Source organism: Salvelinus fontinalis, chromosome 41, assembly GCF_029448725.1.
Source record: "Salvelinus fontinalis isolate EN_2023a chromosome 41, ASM2944872v1, whole genome shotgun sequence".
NCBI lineage: Eukaryota > Metazoa > Chordata > Actinopteri > Salmoniformes > Salmonidae > Salvelinus > Salvelinus fontinalis.
In genome coordinates this window covers 9119868-9140385 of record NC_074705.1, presented here as the reverse complement: position 1 = coordinate 9140385, position 20518 = coordinate 9119868, and the positions used below count along the sequence as shown (strand labels likewise).

Sequence of the window (20518 nt, the reverse complement as noted above, 5' to 3'; positions counted from 1 at the left end):
GACACAGCTGACCAGCGGGACACAGCCCATCCTCATCCACCTCTCTAGTGAACACGAAGGGATGCTCCACCAGGGTCACGAACCTTAATCTCCGGCCCGCCATCTGTAGCCCCGGCCTCCATCTCCCTCCAGGACTGTTGTCTCTGTCCCTATCCCCTCTCGGGACCCCTAACCCAGACCCGGACCCTGTCCTCCTCCCCAGGCCTAGCCCCAGGCCAGCCCTGACCCCCAGCCCCAACACCCCCTCGTCCAGCTGTAGGCGCCCGGTGGTCCAGTGGGCCACGGTGACCCAGGACGGCTGGCCAAGAGGACCTCTCTTCAGGCTCCACACGTGGTACAGCTGGGAGGAGAGGACCTGGGAGAGAGCAGGTGCCACACGGACCGCGCCCGTAGAACCCTGGAACGACGTGTTGGAGAGGAACCTGGAGAGGAGAGAGAGAGACAGAGAGAAAGAGAGAGAGAAAAAGTGAGAGAGCGAGAGAGAAAGTGAGGGAGAGAGAGGGGAAGTTATAGTTTGAACATGTAGAAATACAGATACCCAGTCTGTTCTTTCCGATTGGCTGGGTGTAATAATTGGTTGGCTGTTCCAGTCAGTCTCATTATTTTAAGTTAATGCAGTAGCGAGAGAGAGAGAAATTCTGTCTATCTGCCCACGCACACGCACACGCGGACGGACGGACACACACACACAGACAAACATAAAACACACACACAGACACAGACACACACACACACACACACACACACACACACACACAGACAGACAGACATAAAAACACACACAGAATGTTCTTATTACTATGAGTTAATGCAGTTCATTGTGGTTGTTTCTATCTAACTGGCCCCAACATCATTAATATTCCTCTCAGTCTCCACCCAGTCCTAACGCTGCTTTACCATGGAATACATTGGTACGCACGATTAACTCTCACACATATATCTGCTCTGGGTATCCAACCGCGCGGGGATCGTTGGGTGACGTCTGAATTTTAACCATGCATGGATTGTTGGGCGATGTCTGGGTCATTGGTTAGTCATTGGCCGATGTTTAGGTTATCGGTTGATCGTTGGGTGATGCCTGGGTGTTGAACCTTCTGAATATTAACAATGCAGGGATCATTGGGTTGAGTCTGGAAGTTATAATGGTTCATTAAAACTCCTAAAACTGTTTTACATTTCAAAATGCATGGTGTGTGTGTGTGTGTGTGTGTGTGTGTGTGTGTGTGTGTGTGTGTGTGTGTGTGTGTGTGCGTGCGTGCGTGCGTGCGTGCGTGCGTGCGTGCGTGCGTGCGTGCGTGCGTGCGTGCGTGCGTGCGTGCGTGCGTGCGTGTGTGTGTGTGTGTGTGCGTGTGTGTGTGTGTGTGTAACTGCAGAGTGTGTGTGACTGATGGTGACTTCCTTCCATTAACTCTGACAGCAGAGGAGGAAACATTAAAACTATGAATTAATACTGAGGTCGTTAACCCACATCTACCCTCCACTCCGCACTGAATATCAATGTACCTATAGAGAGTGTGTCCTGTTTACAGCCCAACTGACTCATCAGATGTCAGACTGGTTAGAGGCCTCTCTCTCCCCCTCTCTCTCTCTCTATCTCTCTGTCCTCTCTCCCCCTCTATCTCTCTCTCTCACGCTGTCCTTCTTGCTCTCTCTCTCTCAGTTGATTTGGCAGCTGTGTCTATTGAAGGGTTGTATGGTCGATGTCACTAAGATAACAACACCCTGTTTGATCTCCTCCTCTCCTCCTCTCTCCTTTCCTCTCCTCCTCTCTCCTTTACTCACTCCGTTCCTCTGCTCCTCTCTCCTTTCCTCTCCTCCTCTCTCCTTCCTCTCCTTCTCCTCTTTCACCCCGCTCCATATTGTGGGTTGAAGTGTTGTAGTGGAATGTTGTTCTAAACAGAAAGAAGGCCGAGCGACAGCGTGTAGCTTCACACACTTTGGTGAGAAAACGTAAAGACCATTTATGCTTCTTGCAGAAACCAAGGTCTGTCATGTTATTAGTCTGTGACTTAAATCTCAGTGGATACTGCTATGACTCACAGCCATGTCATCATCAACACACAGCTGTGGGTGGTTGGGACCTTTACAACTCTGTTTGTCAGTGTGATCAGACAGACAGACAGACAGACAGACAGACAGACAGACAGACAGACAGACAGACAGACAGACAGACAGACAGACAGACAGACACAGTATCTGCAATCTGGTTATGTTTCCAACAAACTCCCGAAGTGTTTGTAGGTTTAACTCTGAAAAAGCCCTGCTTCCTTTCCTCATTTCCGCCCTACTCCTTCTATCCCTCTCTCCCTCAGGTATTGGGCGGTTAATTGCCTTTCCTACTGGAAGTCTAACTTCCAGTACTTTGTAATAGACACTGGCCCTGTCAGACAGAACACTGGTTCTATCTATGTAAAACTGTCAGACACAACACTGGTTCTATCTATGTAAAACTGTCAGACACAACACTGGTTCTATGTAAAGCTGTCAGACACAACACTGGTTCTATCTATGTAAAACTGTCAGACAGAACACTGGCTCTATCTATGTAAAGCTGTCAGACACAACACTGGCTCTATCTATGTAAAGCTGTCAGACAGAACACTGGTTCTATCTATGTAAAGATGTCAGAAAGAACACTGCTCTATCTATGTAAAGCTGTCAGACACAACACTGGCTCTATCTATGTAAAGATGTCAGAAAGAACACTGGCTCTATCTATGTAAAGCTGTCAGACACAACACTGGCTCTATCTATGTAAAGCTATCAGACACAACACTGGCTCTATCTATGTAAAGCTGTCAGACAGAACACTGGCTCTATCTAAGTAAAGCTGTCAGACAGAACACTGGCTCGATCTATGTAAAGCTGTCAGACACAACACTGGCTCTATCTATGTAAAGCTGTCAGACGGAACACTGGCTCTACAAATGTAAAGCTGTAAGACAGAACACTGGCTCTATCTATGTAAAGCTGTCAGACTGAACACTGGCTCTATCTATGTAAAGCTGTCAGACTGAACACTGGCTCTATCTATGTAAAGCTATCAGACAGAGCACTGGCTCTATCTATGTAAAGCTGTCAGACAGAACACTGGCTATATCGATGTAAAGATGTCAGACAGAGCACTGGCTCTATCTATGTAAAGCTGTCAGACAGAACACTGGCTCTATCTATGTAAAGCTGTCAGACAGAACACTGGCTCTATCTATGTAAATCTGTCAGACACAAAACTGGCTCTATCTATGTAAAGCTGTCAGACACAAAACTGGCTCTATCTATGTAAAGCTGTCAGACACAAAACTGGCTCTATCTATGTAAAGCTGTCAGACAGAACACTGGCTCTATCTATGTAAATCTGTCAGACACAACACTGGCTCTATCTATGTAAAGCTGTCAGACACAAAACTGGCTCTATCTATGTAAAGCTGTCAGACACAACACTGGCTCTATCTATGTAAAGCTGTCAGACAGAACACTGGCTCTATCTATGTAAAGATGTAAGACTGAACACTGGCTCTATCTATGTAAAGCTTTCAGACACAACACTGGCTCTATCTATGTAAAGCTGTCATACAGAACACTGGCTGTATCTATGTAAAGCTGTCAGACAGAACACTGGCTGTATCTATGTAAAGCTGTCAGACACAACACTGGCTCTATCTACATAAAGCTGTCAGACAGAACACTGGCTATATCGATGTAAAGATGTCAGACAGAGCACTGGCTCTATCTATGTAAAGCTGTCAGACAAAACACTGGCTCTATCTATGTAAAGCTGTCAGACACAACACTGGCTCTATCTATGTAAAGCTGTCAGACAGAACACTGGCTCTATCTATGTAAAGCTGTCAGACACAACACTGGCTCTATCTATGTAAAGCTGTCAGACAGAACACTGGCTCTATCTATGTAAAGCTGTCAGACAGAACACTGGCTCTATCTATGTAAATCTGTCAAACAGAACACTGGCTATATCGATGTAAAGATGTCAGACAGAGCACTGGCTCTATCTATGTAAAGCTGTCAGACAGAACACTGGCTCTATCTATGTAAAGCTGTCAGACACAACACTGGCTCTATCTATGTAAATCTGTCAGACAGAACACTGGCTATATCTATGTAAAGCTGTAAGACAGAACACTGGCTCTATCTATGTAAAGCTGTCAGACAGAACACTGGCTCTATCTATGTAAAGCTGTCAGACAGAACACTGGCTCTATCTATGTAAAGCTGTCAGACTGAACACTGGCTCTATCTATGTAAAGCTGTCAGACACAACACTGGCTCGATCTATGTAAAGCTGTCAGACACAAAACTGGCTCTATCTATGTAAAGCTGTCAGACACAACACTGGCTCTATCTATGTAAAGATGTCAGACAGAACACTGGCTCTATCTATGTACGGCTGTCAGACACAACACTGGCTCTATCTATATAAAGCTGTCAGACAGAACACTGGCTCTATCTATGTAAAGCTGTCAGACGGAACACTGGCTCTATCTATGTAAAGCTGTCAGACTGAACACTGGCTCTATCTATGTAAAGATGTCAGACAACACTGGCTCGATCTATGTAAAGCTGTCAGACAGAACACTGGCTCTATCTATGTAAAGCTGTCAGACAGAACACTGGCTCTATCTATGTAAAGCTGTCAGACAGAACACTGGCTGTATCTATGTAAAGCTGTCGGACAGAACACTGGCTCTATCTATGTAAAGCTGTCAGACAGAACACTGGCTATATCGATGTAAAGATGTCAGACAGAGCACTGGCTCTATCTTTGTAAAGCTGTCAGACACAACACTGGCTCTATCTATGTAAAGCTGTCAGACAGAGCACTGGCTCTATCTATGTAAAGCTGTCAGACAGAACACTGGCTATATTGATGTAAAGATGTCAGACACAACACTGGCTCTATCTATGTAAAGCTGTCAGACAGAAACTTGGCTGTATCTATGTAAAGCTGTCAGACAGAACACTGGCTCTATCTATGTAAATCTGTCAGACAGAACACTGGCTATAACGATGTAAAGATGTCAGACAGAGCACTGGCTCTATCTATTTAAAGCTGTCAGACACAACACTGGCTCGATCTATGTAAAGCTGTCAGACAGAACACTGGCTGTATCTATGTAAATCTGTCAGACAGAACACTGGCTGTATCTGTGTAAAGCTGTCAGACAGAACACTGGCTGTATCTATGTAAATCTGTCAGACAGAACACTGGCTGTATCTATGTAAAGCTGTCAGACAGAACACTGGCTGTATCTGTGTAAATCTGTCAGACAGAACACTGGCTCTATCTATGTAAATCTGTCAGACAGAACACTGGCTGTATCTATGTAAAGCTGTCAGACAGAACACTGGCTATATCTATGTAAAGCTGTAAGACAGAACACTGGCTCTATCTATGTAAAGCTGTCAGACAGAACACTGGCTCTATCTATGTAAAGCTGTTAGACAGAACACTGGCTCTATCTATGTAAAGCTGTCAGACAGAACACTGGCTCTATCTATGTAAAGCTGTCAGACTGAACACTGGCTCTATCTATGTAAAGCTGTCAGACAGAACACTGGCTATATCGATGTAAAGATGTCAGACAGAGCACTGGCTCTATCTATGTAAAGCTGTCAGACACAACACTGGCTCTATCTATGTAAAGCTGTCAGACACAACACTGGCTCTATCTATGTAAAGCTGTCAGACACAACACTGGCTCTATCTATGTAAAGCTGTCAGACAGAACACTGGCTATATCTATTTAAAGCTGTAAGACAGAACACTTGCTCTATCTATGTAAAGCTGTCAGATAGAACACTGGCTCTATCTATGTAAAGCTGTCAGACAGAACACTGGCTCTATCTATGTAAAGCTGTCAGACAGAACACTGGGTCTATCTATGTAAAGCTGTTAGACAGAACACTGGCTCTATCTATGTAAAGATGTCAGACAACACTGGCTCTATCTATATAAAGCTGTCAGACAGAACACTGGCTCTATCTATGTAAAGCTGTCAGACAGAACACTGGCTCTATCTATGTAAAGCTGTCAGACTGAACACTGGCTCTATCTATGTAAAGCTGTCAGACACAACACTGGCTGTATCTATGTAAAGCTGTCAGACAGAACACTGGCTCTATCTATGTAAAGCTGTCAGACAGAACACTGGCTGTATCTATGTAAAGCTGTCAGACAGAACACTGGCTCTATCTATGTAAATCTGTCAGACAGAACACTGGCTATATCGATGTAAAGATGTCAGACAGAGCACTGGCTCTATCAATGTAAAGTTGTCAGACACAACACTGTCTCTATCTATGTAAAGATGTCAGACAGAGCACTGGCTCTATCTATGTAAAGTTGTCAGCCACAACACTGGCACTATCTATGTAAAGCTGTCAGACAGAACACTGGCTATATCTATGTAAAGCTGTTAGACAGAACACTGGCTCTATCTATGTAAAGCTGTCAGACAGAACACTGGCTATATCTATGTAAAGCTGTCAGACAGAGCACTGGCTCTATCTATGTAAAGCTGTCAGACACAACACTGGGTCTATCTATGTAAAGCTGTCAGACAGAACACTGGTTCTATCTATGTAAAGCTGTTAGACACAACACTGGCTCTATCTATGTAAAGCTGTCAGACACAACACTGGCTCTATCTATGTAAAGCTGTCAGACAAAACACTGGCTCTATCTATGTAAAGCTGTCAGACAGAACACTGGCTTTATCTATGTAAATCTGTCAGACAGAACACTGGTTCTATCTATGTAAAGATGTCAGACAACACTGGCTCTATCTATGTAAAGCTGTCAGACACAACACTGGGTCTATCTATGTAAAGCTGTCAGACAGAACACTGGTTCTATGTAAAGCTGTCAGACCGAACACTGGCTCTATCTATGTAAAGATGTCAGACAACACTGGCTCGATCTATGTAAAGCTGTCAGACAGAACACTGGCTCTATCTATGTAAAGCTGTCAGACAGAACACTGGCTCTATCTATGTAAAGCTGTTAGACAGAACACTGGCTCTATCTATGTAAAGCTGTCAGACTGAACACTGGGTCTATCTATGTAAAGCTGTCAGACTGAACACTGGGTCTATCTATGTAAAGCTGTCAGACAGAACACTGGCTCTATCTATGTAAAGCTGTCAGACACAACACTGGCTCTATCTATGGAAAGCTGTCAGACAGAACACTGGCTCTATCTATGTTAAGCTGTCAGACTGAACACTGGGTCTATCTATGTAAAGCTGTCAGACAGAACACTGGCTCTATCTATGTTAAGCTGTCAGACTGAACACTGGGTCTATCTATGTAAAGCTGTCAGACTGAACGCTGGGTCTCTCTATGTAAAGCTGTCAGACTGAACGCTGGGTCTCTCTATGTAAAGCTGTCAGACAGAACACTGGCTCTATCTATGTAAAGCTGTCAGACACAACACTGGCTCTATCTATGGAAAGCTGTCAGACAGAACACTGGCTCTATCTATGTACGGCTGTCAGACACAACACTGGCTCTATCTATATAAAGCTGTAAGACAGAACACTGGCTCTATCTATGTAAAGCTGTCAGACAGAACACTGGCTCTATCTATGTAAAGCTGTTAGACAGAACACTGGCTCTATCTATGTAAAGCTGTCAGACAGAACACTGGCTCTATCTATGTAAAGCTGTCAGACTGAACACTGGCTCTATCTATGTAAAGCTGTCAGACAGAACACTGGCTATATCGATGTAAAGATGTCAGACAGAGCACTGGCTCTATCTATGTAAAGCTGTCAGACACAACACTGGCTCTATCTATGTAAAGCTGTCAGACACAACACTGGCTCTATCTATGTAAAGCTGTCAGACACAACACTGGCTCTATCTATGTAAAGCTGTCAGACAGAACACTGGCTATATCTATTTAAAGCTGTAAGACAGAACACTTGCTCTATCTTTGTAAAGCTGTCAGATAGAACACTGGCTCTATCTATGTAAAGCTGTCAGACAGAACACTGGCTCTATCTATGTAAAGCTGTCAGACAGAACACTGGGTCTATCTATGTAAAGCTGTTAGACAGAACACTGGCTCTATCTATGTAAAGATGTCAGACAACACTGGCTCTATCTATGTAAAGCTGTCAGACAGAACACTGGCTCTATCTATGTAAAGCTGTCAGACAGAACACTGGCTCTATCTATGTAAAGCTGTCAGACTGAACACTGGCTCTATCTATGTAAAGCTGTCAGACACAACACTGGCTGTATCTATGTAAAGCTGTCAGACAGAACACTGGCTCTATCTATGTAAAGCTGTCAGACAGAACACTGGCTGTATCTATGTAAAGCTGTCAGACAGAACACTGGCTCTATCTATGTAAATCTGTCAGACAGAACACTGGCTATATCGATGTAAAGATGTCAGACAGAGCACTGGCTCTATCTATGTAAAGCTGCCAGACACAACACTGGCTCTATCTATGTAAAGATGTCAGACACAACACTCTTCCTGTCTTTGTAATGGTGTCAATAAAGCTTCGTATAGCTGTATAAAGCTAATCTAGCCACAGTCCCAAGCCTTCAGTCTATCTACAATCTGTCCAGGTCTGCCTGTGTATTCTCAGGCTTGGCATGAATTAAAAATGGGACAGGTCCTCTCAGACTCCATTCTATCATCTGGTGCCAATGGCTGGAGGAGGGGAGAGAGATGTGCGTGTGTGTATATGTGTGTGTGTGTACAATATATCTACCTGGCCAGGTACTGTCCAGACGAGGGCACTTCCTCTTTGTTAGGTTTGTCGTAACAGTTGACCAGGTTCTGGATCAGAGCCAGGTCTGGCCTCACCTCACTGGCCGACGTCACCGCCTGGCCAATCAACCGCAGCGCGTCTCGAATGTAGAAGGTGATGGGCTTACGACCCACCTAGACACATACACACACTTTAAAATGTGTTTTCAAATGTCAAATAAAATAAAACAATCAGCCAATCAATGAATCACCCAATCAATCAATCAACCAACCAACCAAATCAATGAATTAATAAATCAACCAATTAATAATCACCTCTCCATAAGCCAATAGGCCGAGGGGCCCGCCCAGCGAGAGGAGAGAGTCAGGTGACAGAGGGTTACCCATAATCCACTGCAGCGCGGGGAGCGAGGGAGCGAGACGCTGGGCGCAGCGGAGGACAGAAGAGAGACATTCTGGGTCGGAACCAAGGATGACCACGGAGGAGAGAGGAGAGGCGGAGCGAAGAAGACGACGGGAGAGGAGAGACAAGACCTCAGCTTCCCTCTTGTCTTCTCTGGTCTCATCACTTGTTTCTTCACTTCTCTCAGCCCCTCTTCCCTCCTTCCCTCTCTCCTCCCTCCTCTCCTCCTTCCCTCTCTCATCCCTCCTCTCCTCCTTCCCTCTCTCCTCCCTCCTCTCCTCCTTCCCTCTCTCCTCCCTCCTCTCCTCTCCTCCTATATGTGTAAGGTTGATGATATCCAGTAGATTCCATTTTGTTCCTTTCTGTGTCTCTAGATGTTTCAGTAGTCCCTCCCCCCTCTCCTCCCATCCAGGACACACCACAGCGACTCCCCCTCTACCCCCTTCCTGACCCCTGCCTCCCCCCTGTCTTCTCCCTTCACCCTTTGTCTCCCCCTCTACCCCCTGGAGAACAGAAAGCAGAAGGTTGGCCAGGCGAGAGGGTGGAACACGAACTGACATTTGGAGATGGAACCGGTTCTAGGGGGAGAGAGAGAACAGAATGTTACTAGAACCAAACCATTCTGCAAGACTTTCATAGAGTGATGTTCATAAATATTGAATGTTGTTGAATGGAGTGAAAGGCTCCTGAGTGTGCTACCTTCTTCCAGACTCTACTTTCCAACCATGTCTTGTTGCTTTACGCCTACAGGCAAAGTCAAGGGGATGTTGCATATGTATACAGTATCTATGGGTTCAGTAAGGAACACATACACACACCTTATGAATGTAGACGGAGCAGGGAAATCTGCTAGAAGTCTTCAGAGACACGACTGAATTAATACAGTATTTATACATATACTCATGGGGGGTGTACAGGTGTGTGTGAGATACCATAGTGTTTGAACTCAGCGGAGGTGTGGGGGTTGTACGAAAAAGTCGGTAGCTCGGTGTGGGGTGGAACAATGTGTGAAAAATAGAAAGAGAGATGAAAGGATGGGGGGATGGGAAAGTGGAGGGATGTGAGGGTGGAGGGATCGAGGGATGGAGGTATGGGAGGGATAGAGGGATGGGAGGGTGGAGGGATGGAGGGGTGGGAGGGTGGAGGGATGGAGGGGTGGGAGGGTGGAGGGATGGAGGGATGGATGGGTGGAGGGGCGGGAGGGTGGAGGGATGGAGGGGTGGGAGGGTGGAGGGATGGAGGGATGGAGAGATGGAGGGGTGGGAGGGTGGAGGGATGGAGGGGTGGGAGGGTGGAGAGATGGAGGGGTGGCAGGGTGGAGGGATGGAGGGATGGATGGGTGGGAGGGTGGAGGGATGGAGGGATGGATGGGTGGAGGGGTTGGAGGGTGGAGGGATGGAGGGGTGGGAGGGTGGAGGGATGGAGGGATGGATGGGTGGGAGGGTGGAGGGATGGAGGGATGGATGGGTGGAGAGATGGAGGGGTGGGAGGGTGGAGGGATGGAGGGGTGGCAGGGTGGAGGGATGGAGGGGTGGGAGGGTGGAGGGATGGAGGGGTGGCAGGGTGGAGGGATGGAGGGGTGGCAGGGTGGAGGGATGGAGGGGTGGGAGGGTGGAGGGATGGAGGGGTGGCAGGGTGGAGAGATGGAGGGGTGGAGAGGTGGAGAGATGGAGGGATGGAGGGGTGGGAGGGTGGAGAGATGGAGGGGTGGAGAGATGGAGGGATGGGAGGGTGGAGGGATGGAGGGATGGAGGGATGGAGGGTGGAGGGATGGAGGGGTGGAGGGATGGAGGGATGGAGGGATGGAGGGTGGAGGGATGGAGGGGTGGCAGGGTGGAGGGATGGAGGGGTGGCAGGGTGGAGGGATGGAGGGGTGGCAGGGTGGAGGGATGGAGGGGTGGCAGGGTGGAGGGATGGAGGGGTGGCAGGGTGGAGGGATGGAGGGGTGGCAGGGTGGAGGGATGGAGGGGTGGCAGGGTGGAGGGATGGAGGGGTGGCAGGGTGGAGGGATGGAGGGGTGGCAGGGTGGAGGGATGGAGGGATGGAGGGTGGAGGGATGGAGGGGTGGGAGGGTGGAGGGATGGAGGGGTGGCAGGGTGGAGGGATGGAGGGGTGGGAGGGTGGAGGGATGGAGGGGTGGGAGGGTGGAGGGATGGAGGGGTGGCAGGGTGGAGGGATGGAGGGTGCAGGGTGGAGGGATGGAGGGGTGGGAGGGTGGAGGGATGGAGGGATGGAGGGTGGAGGGATGGAGGGGTGGCAGGGTGGAGGGATGGAGGGGTGGCAGGGTGGAGGGATGGAGGGATGGAGGGATGGAGGGATGGAGGGTGGAGGGATGGAGGGGTGGCAGGGTGGAGGGATGGAGGGGTGGCAGGGTGGAGGGATGGAGGGGTGGGAGGGTGGAGGGATGGAGGGGTGGAAGGGTGGAGGGATGGAGGGGTGGCAGGGTGGAGGGATGGAGGGTGGAGGGTGGAGGGATGGAGGGGTGGCAGGGTGGAGGGATGGAGGGGTGGCAGGGTGGAGAGATGGAGGGGTGGAGAGGTGGAGAGATGGAGGGATGGAGGGGTGGGAGGGTGGAGAGATGGAGGGGTGGAGAGATGGAGGGATGGGAGGGTGGAGGGATGGAGGGTGGAGGGATGGAGGGGTGGGAGGGTGGAGAGATGGAGGGGTGGAGAGATGGAGGGATGGGAGGGTGGAGGGATGGAGGGTGGAGGGATGGAGGGGTGGGAGGGTGGAGAGATGGAGGGGTGGAGAGATGGAGGGATGGGAGGGTGGAGGGATGGAGGGGTGGCAGGGTGGAGAGATGGAGGGATGGGAGGGTGGAGGGATGGGAGGGTGGCAGGGTGGAGAGATGGAGGGATGGGAGGGTGGAGGGATGGGAGGGTGGGAGGGTGGAGGGATGGAGGGATGGGAGGGTGGGAGGGTGGAGGGATGGAGGGATGGGAGGGTGGGAGGGTGGAGGGATGGAGGGATGGGAGGGTGGGAGGGTGGAGGGATGGAGGGATGGGAGGGTGGAGAGATGGAGGGATGGAGGGATGGAGGGTGGAGAGATGGAGGGATGGAGGGTGGAGAGATGGAGGGATGGAGGGATGGAGGGTGGAGAGATGGAGGGATGGAGGGATGGAGGGTGGAGAGATGGAGGGATGGAGGGATGGAGGGATGGAGGGTGGAGAGATGGAGGGATGGAGGGATGGAGGGTGGAGAGATGGAGAGATGGAGGGATGGAGGGTGGAGAGATGGAGGGATGGAGGGATGGGAGGGTGGGTGGAGGGATGGAGGGGGTTCCATTCTGTAAGGTACAGTACCTGTGACTGCTTTCGAGCTCCATTGGGAAGGGAACACTGCCGCTACCTAGCTAAATAATCCAGTATAGTTTAATACAGAGTGTGATGGCTAACCAACCAGTGTTGTTGTGTAATTATGCTAAACAGCTCATGTTTATTTACTCTTCATTTCTTCACGCCTCCAGGCGTTTAATACAATATTCTGGATTTAAAATTAATTACATTTAATCAGACACACGTGTACACACACACACACACACACACACACACACACACACACACACACACACACACACACACACACACACACACACACACACACACACACACACACACACACACACACACACACACACACACACACACACACACACACACACACACACACACACACACACACACACACACACACACAAACACACACTCAAGGCTGCAGCCTATGTGGTAAATGGTCTTTATCTCAGTATAATACCATGCTAGCCCACACAGACCTGCTGATGAGAACAGCGATACACATTACTGGGCTTATAGCCAATCACACACCTTTAAAATGACTGAATCTTATTTCACACGTACACACACTTAAAATGTCCAAATCTTATTTCACATTATCTCACACACTCGCAATGAAAATGTCCAAATCTAATTTCACAGTTAATATTGACGGGTGATGTTGTGTTTATTAGATTTCTACCAGTAAAAAAAGACATTTAAATACAGGAAAATTACATCCACACACACATCCACAAGAGCACGCACACGCACGCACACACACACACACACACACACACACACACACACACACACACACACACACACACACACACACACACACACACACACACACACACACACACACACACACACACACACACACACACACACACACACACACACACACACACACACACACACACACACACACACACACACACACACACACACACACACACACTCAATTAACCATAAAGACATTTATTTTCTACTGTAGGGCGTTAAAGCCTCATAAAAACACCACTGTTGTCTGACAGAACAGCACACTGACACTATAAAATTTCTGACTGCCGCTGTCTTTCTCTCTTTCAGCCTCTCTTTCTATCCCTGTGTTGTGTTGTGTGTGTGTGTGTGTGTGTGTGTGTATGTTGTGTGTGTGTGTGTGTTTATGGTGTGTATGGTGTGTATGCTGTGTGTATATGGTGTGTGTGTGTATTTTGTGTCTGTATGGTGTGTGTGTGTGTGTATGGTGTGTGTGATTATGTTGTGTGTATACGGTGTGTGTGTATGTGTTTGTATGTTGTGTGTGCATGGTGTGTGTGTGTGTATGGTGTGTGTGTGTGTATGGTGTGTGTGTGTGTATGTTGTGTGTATGGTGTGTGTTTGTTTGTGTATGGTGTGTATGGTGTGTGTGTGTGTGTGTGTGTGTATGGTGTGTGTGTGTGTGTGTGTGTGTGTGTGTTTGGTGTGTGTGTGTGTATGTTGTGTGTGCATGGTGTGTGTTTGTTTGTGTATGGTGTGTATGGTGTGTGTGTGTGTGTGTGTGTGTGTGTGTGTGTGTGTGTGTGTGTGTGTGTGTGTGTGTGTGTGTGTGTGTGTGTGTGTGTGTGTGTGTGTGTGTGTGTGGGCTGTCAATCACATTATCTCACACACTCACAATACAAATATCCAAATCTAATTTCACAGTTAATATATCCGGCTGTGATTGGGAGGCCCAGAGGGCGGCGCACAATTGGCCCAGCATGGTCCGGGTTTGGCCGGGGTAGGCGGTCATTGTAAATAAGAATGTGTTCTTAACTGACTTGCCTAGTTAAATAAAGGTTAAATAAAATAAAAAATAATATTGCGTTAATTAGATTTCTACCAGTAAAAAAACATATTAAATTGGGACATGACATCCACACAGACATGAACACGTTGTAACCAGCACCTTTGGATTTATGAGGATTATTTATCATGAATGTTTTCACCTCATAACATAACAGAGCAGATGCTGTTAGTCAACTAGCCTGTGAGTCATTGTACAGTCATGTTGATGATGGAAACAGCAGTCAGTCTAGCCATGATAGATTCATGATCAAACAGCAGAGAAAACATACAAAGCACAAGCACACACACACACACACACACACACACACACACACACACACACACACACACACACACACACACACACACACACACACACACACACACACACACACACACACACACACACACACACACACACACACACACACACACACACACACACACACACACACACATATATACACCATGTGCAATAATATACTGATTGTTGCCAATGCAATATCATTGCCAGTGTGAGTCATCAGTGTGTATCCCCCATAAACTATGTATATGATTACATCATATATGTTGTTACATTACTATAATCACCATCCCTCAGTCAGAGAAGGAGAGAAGAGGTGTACAGATGTAGGATCTTACTTTGAGCGACATTGCTAAAGCAGGAAAAGAATCCTGCAGCAACAGGAAATGTGAACTATTATGTGGATTCTCCTATAACAGGGTGATCAAATTAAGTAGAATACAGAGCTCTACCTCCGTCTCTTCCTCGAACCGCTCTTGTTATACTCTCTCTTCTCTCTTTTCTCTCTTTTCTCTCTTTTCTCTCTTTTCTCTCTCTCTCTCTCTCTCTCTCTCTCTCTCTCTCTCTCTCTCTTTTCTCTCTCTGTCTCTCTCTCGCTCTCCCTCTCTCGCTCTCCCTCTCTCGCTCTCCCTCTCTCTCTCTCTCTCTCTCTCTCTCTTTCTCTCTCTGTCTCTCTCTCTCTCTCTGATATGCTAAACAGTAACATTAATGTAGCACTAGGTGGTAAATCAGCTCTATGTCTCCAGAGTTCAGTGAAGCCAGTAGACTCACCCAGCACACCCTGAGGGATACACTCCTTCCATAAAGCTCCTTTTCATAAAATCAACTATTGGACTGAACTCTGTACGGAACTGTTGTTTATAGTGTGTGTGTGTGTGTGTTTCATAATGTTTTTGTCAAAGTGTGTCATGAACTCTAGCAGGGGCCTCATTTGATCACCGGCAACAGTGATAATGTAATGTCAACGTTTGTGTGATGTCATTACTGCTACCCACACTGGGAGTGTGATGTCATTACTGCTACCCACACTGGGGGTGTGATGTCATTATTACTACCCACACTGGGGGTGTGATGTCATTACTGCTACCCACACTGGGGGTGTGATGTCATTATTACTACCCACACTGGGGGTGTGATGTCATTACTGCTACCCACACTGGGAGTGTGATGTCATTACTGCTACCCACACTGGGGGTGTGATGTCATTATTACTACCCACACTGGGAGTGTGATGTCATTACTGCTACCCACACTGGGAGTGTGATGTCATTACTGCTACCCACACTGGGGGTGTGATGTCATTATTACTACCCACACTGGGAGTGTGATGTCATTACTGCTACCCACACTGGGAGTGTGATGTCATTACTGCTACCCACTGGGAGTGTGTGATGTTATTACAACTACCCACACTGGGAGTGTGATGTCATTACTGCTACCCCCACTGGGACTGTGATGTCATTACTTATACCCCCACTGGGAGTGTGATGTCATTACTGTTACCCCCACTGGGAGTGTGATGTCATTACTGCTACCCACACTGGGAGTGTGATGTCATTACTGCTACCCATACTGGGAGTGTGATGTCATTACTGCTACCCACACTGGGAGTGTGATGTCATTACTGCTACCCACACTGGGAGTGTGATGTCATTACTATTACCCAAACTGGGAGTGTGATGTCATTACTGCTACCCACACTGGGAGTGTGATGTGATTACTGCTACCCACACTGGGAGTGTGCTGTCATTACTATTACCCACACTGGGATTGTGATGTCATTACTGCTACCCACACTGGGAGTGTGATGTCATTACTGCTACCCCCACTAGGAGTGTGATGTCATTACTGCTACTCACACTGGGAGTGTGATGTCATTACTGCTACCCACACTGGGAGTATGATGTCATTATTGCTACTCACACTGGGAGTGTGGTGTCATTACTATTACCCACACTGGGAGTGTGCTGTCATTACTGCTACCCACACAGGGAGTATGATGTCATTACTGCTACCCACACTGGGAGTATGATGTCATTACTGTTACCCCCACTGGGAGTGTGATGCCATTACTATTACCCACACTGGGAGTGTGATGTCATTACTCTTACCCCCACTGGGAGAATGATGTCATTACTATTACTCCCACTGGGAGTGTGATGTCATTACTATTACTCCCACTGGGAGTGTGATGTCATTACTGCTACTCACACTGGGAGTGTGATGCTATTACTATTACCCCCACTAGGAGTGTGATGTCATTACTATTACCCACACTGGGAGTGTGATGTCATTACTGCTACCCACACTGGGAGTACGATGTCATTACTGTTACCCCCACTGGGAGTGTGATGTCATTACTATTACCCCCACTAGGAGTGTGATGTCATTACTATTACCCCCACTAGGAGTGTGATGTCATTACTATTACCCCCACTTGGAGTGTGATGTCATTACTATTACCCACACTGGGAGTGTGATGTCATTACTGCTACCCCCACTGGGAGTGTGATGTCATTGCTGCTACCCCCACTGGGAGTGTGATGTCATTACTGCTACCCCCACTGGGAGTGTGATGTCATTACTGTTACCCCCACTGGGAGTATGATGTCATTACTATTACCCACACTGGGAGTGTGATGTCATTACTATTACCCCCACTGGGAGTGTGATGTCATTACTGCTAACCACACTGGGAGTATGATGTCATTACTGCTACCCACACTGGGAGTATGATGTCATTACTATTACCCCCACTGGGAGTGTGATGTCATTACTGCTACCCACACTGGGAGTTTGATGTCATTACTATTACCCCCACTGGGAGTGTGATGTCATTACTGTTCCCCCCCTGGGAGTATGATGTCATTACTGTTACCCCCACTGGGAGTATGATGTCATTACTATTACCCCCACTGGGAGTGTGATGTCATTACTATTTCCCCCACTGGGAGTGTGATGTCATTACTATTACCCCCACTGGGAGTGTGATGTCATTACTGCTACCCCCACTGGGAGTGTGATGTCATTACTGCTACTCACACTGGGAGTGTGATGTCATTACTGCTACCCACACTGGGAGTATGATGTCGTTATTGCTACTCACACTGGGAGTGTGGTGTCATTACTATTACCCACACTGGGAGTGTGCTGTCATTACTGCTACCCACACAGGGAGTATGATGTCATTACTGCTACCCACACTGGGAGTATGATGTCATTACTGTTACCCCCACTGGGAGTGTGATGCCATTACTATTACCCACACTGGGAGTGTGATGTCATTACTCTTACCCCCACTGGGAGAATGATGTCATTACTATTACTCCCACTGGGAGTGTGATGTCATTACTGCTACTCACACTGGGAGTGTGATGCTATTACTATTACCCCCACTAGGAGTGTGATGTCATTACTATTACCCACACTGGGAGTGTGATGTCATTACTGCTACCCACACTGGGAGTACGATGTCATTACTGTTACCCCCACTGGGAGTGTGATGTCATTACTATTACCCCCACTAGGAGTGTGATGTCATTACTATTACCCCCACTAGGAGTGTGATGTCATTACTATTACCCACACTGGGAGTGTGATGTCATTACTGCTACCCACACTGGGAGTATGATGTCATTACTATTACCCCCACTGGGAGTGTGATGTCATTACTGCTACCCCTACTAGGAGTGTGATGTCATTACTATTACCCCCACTAGGAGTGTGATGTCATTACTATTACCCCCACTTGGAGTGTGATGTCATTACTATTACCCACACTGGGAGTGTGATGTCATTACTGCTACACCCACTGGGAGTGTGATGTCATTACTGCTACCCCCACTGGGAGTGTGATGTCATTACTGCTACCCCCACTGGGAGTGTGATGTCATTACTGTTACCCACACTGGGAGTATGATGTCATTACTATTACCCACACTGGGAGTGTGATGTCATTACTGTTACCCCCACTGGGAGTATGATGTCATTACTGCTACTCCCACTGGGAGTGTGATGTCATTACTATTACCCCCACTGGGAGTGTGATGTCATTACTGCTACCCACACTGGGAGTGTGGTGTCATTACTATTACCCCCACTGGGAGTGTGATGTCATTACTGCTACCCACACTGGGAGTATGATGTCATTACTGCTACCCACACTTGGAGTATGATGTCATTACTATTACCCCCACTGGGAGTGTGATGTCATTACTGCTACCCCCACTGGGAGTGTGATGTCATTACTGTTACCCACACTGGGAGTATGATGTCATTACTATTACCCACACTGGGAGTGTGATGTCATTACTGTTACCCCCACTGGGAGTATGATGTCATTACTGCTACTCCCACTGGGAGTGTGATGTCATTACTATTACCCCCACTGGGAGTGTGATGTCATTACTGCTACCCACACTGGGAGTATGATGTCATTACTACTACCCACACTGGGAGTGTGATGTCATAACTGCTACTCACACTGGGAGTGTGATGTCATTACTAATACCCCCACTGGGAGTGTGATGTCATTACTATTACCCCCACTGGGAGTGTGATGTCATTACTGTTACCTACACTGGGAGTATGATGTCATTACTGTGACCCACACTGGGAGTGTGATGTCATTACTATTACCCCCACTGGGAGTGTGATGTCATTACTATTACCCCCACTGGGAGTGTGATGTCATTACTGCTACCCCCACTAGGAGTGTGATGTCATTACTATTAACCCCACTAGGAGTGTGATGTCATTACTATTACCCCCACTGGGAGTGTGATGTCATTACTGCTACCCCCACTGGGAGTGTGATGTCATTACTGATACCCCCACTGGGAGTGTGATGTCATTACTATTACCCCACTGGGAGTATGATGTCATTACTGCTACCCACACTGGGAGTATGATGTCATTACTATTACCCCCACTGGGAGTGTGATGTCATTACTGCTACCCCCACTGGGAGTGTGATGTCATTACTGCTACCCCCACTGGGAGTGTGATGTCATTACTGTTACCCACACTGGGAGTGTGGTGTCATTACTATTACCCCCACCGGGAGTGTGATGTCATTACTGCTACCCCCACTGGGAGTGTGATGTCATTACTGCTACCCCCACTGGGAGTGTGATGTCATTACTGCTACCCCCACTGGGAGTGTGATGTCATTACTGCTACCCACACTTGGAGTGTGATGTCATTACTGCTACCCCCACTGGGAGTGTGATGTCATAACTGCTACTCACACTGGGAGTGTGATGTCATTACTATTACCCCCAATGGGAGTGTGATGTCATTACTATTACCCCCACTGGGAGTGTGATGTCATTACTGTTACCCACACTGGGAGTATGATGTCATTACTGTGACCCACACTGGGAGTGTGATGTCATTACTTTTACCCACACTGGGAGTGTGATGTCATTACTGCTACCCATGCTGGGAGTATGATGTCATTACTGTTACCCCCACTGGGAGTATGATGTCATTACTATTACTCCCACTGTTAGTATGATGTCATTACTATTACCCCCACTGGGAGTGTGATGTCATTACAATTACCCCCACTGGGAGTATGATGTCATTACTATTACTCCCACTGGGAGTGTGATGTCATTACTGCTACTCACACTGGGAGTGTGATGCCATTACTATTACCCCCACTAGGAGTGTGATGTCATTACTATTACCCCCACTAGGAGTGTGATGTCATTACTACTACCCACACTGGGAGTGTGATGTCATTACTGCTACCCACACTGGGAGTATGATGTCATTACTATTACCCCCACTGGGAGTGTGATGTCATTACTGCTTCCCCCACTAGGAGTGTGATGTCATTACTATTACCCCCACTAGGAGTGTGATGTCATTACTATTACCCCCACTAGGAGTGTGATGTCATTACTATTACCCACACTGGGAGTGTGATGTCATTACTGCTACCCCCACTGGGAGTGTGATGCCATTACTATTA

The 20518-nt window shown here is 47.6% G+C and overlaps 1 protein-coding gene across 2 annotated transcripts in view; it reads right to left on the bottom strand.

Moving 5' to 3' along the window:
• LOC129840645 (glutamate receptor ionotropic, NMDA 3B-like) overlaps positions 1-20518 on the bottom strand; it is a 94204-nt gene that overhangs the window by 14087 nt on the left and 59599 nt on the right. For both annotated transcript variants that reach the window (XM_055908664.1, XM_055908665.1), the window contains exons 3-5: positions 9063-9728; positions 8749-8921; positions 1-422 (exon numbers count right to left, since the gene is read on the bottom strand). The exon at positions 1-422 is cut by the window's left edge and continues 90 nt beyond it. In XM_055908664.1, coding sequence (XP_055764639.1) covers positions 1-422; positions 8749-8921; positions 9063-9728 — 1261 coding nt within the window. The remainder of the gene's footprint in view (positions 423-8748; positions 8922-9062; positions 9729-20518) is intronic.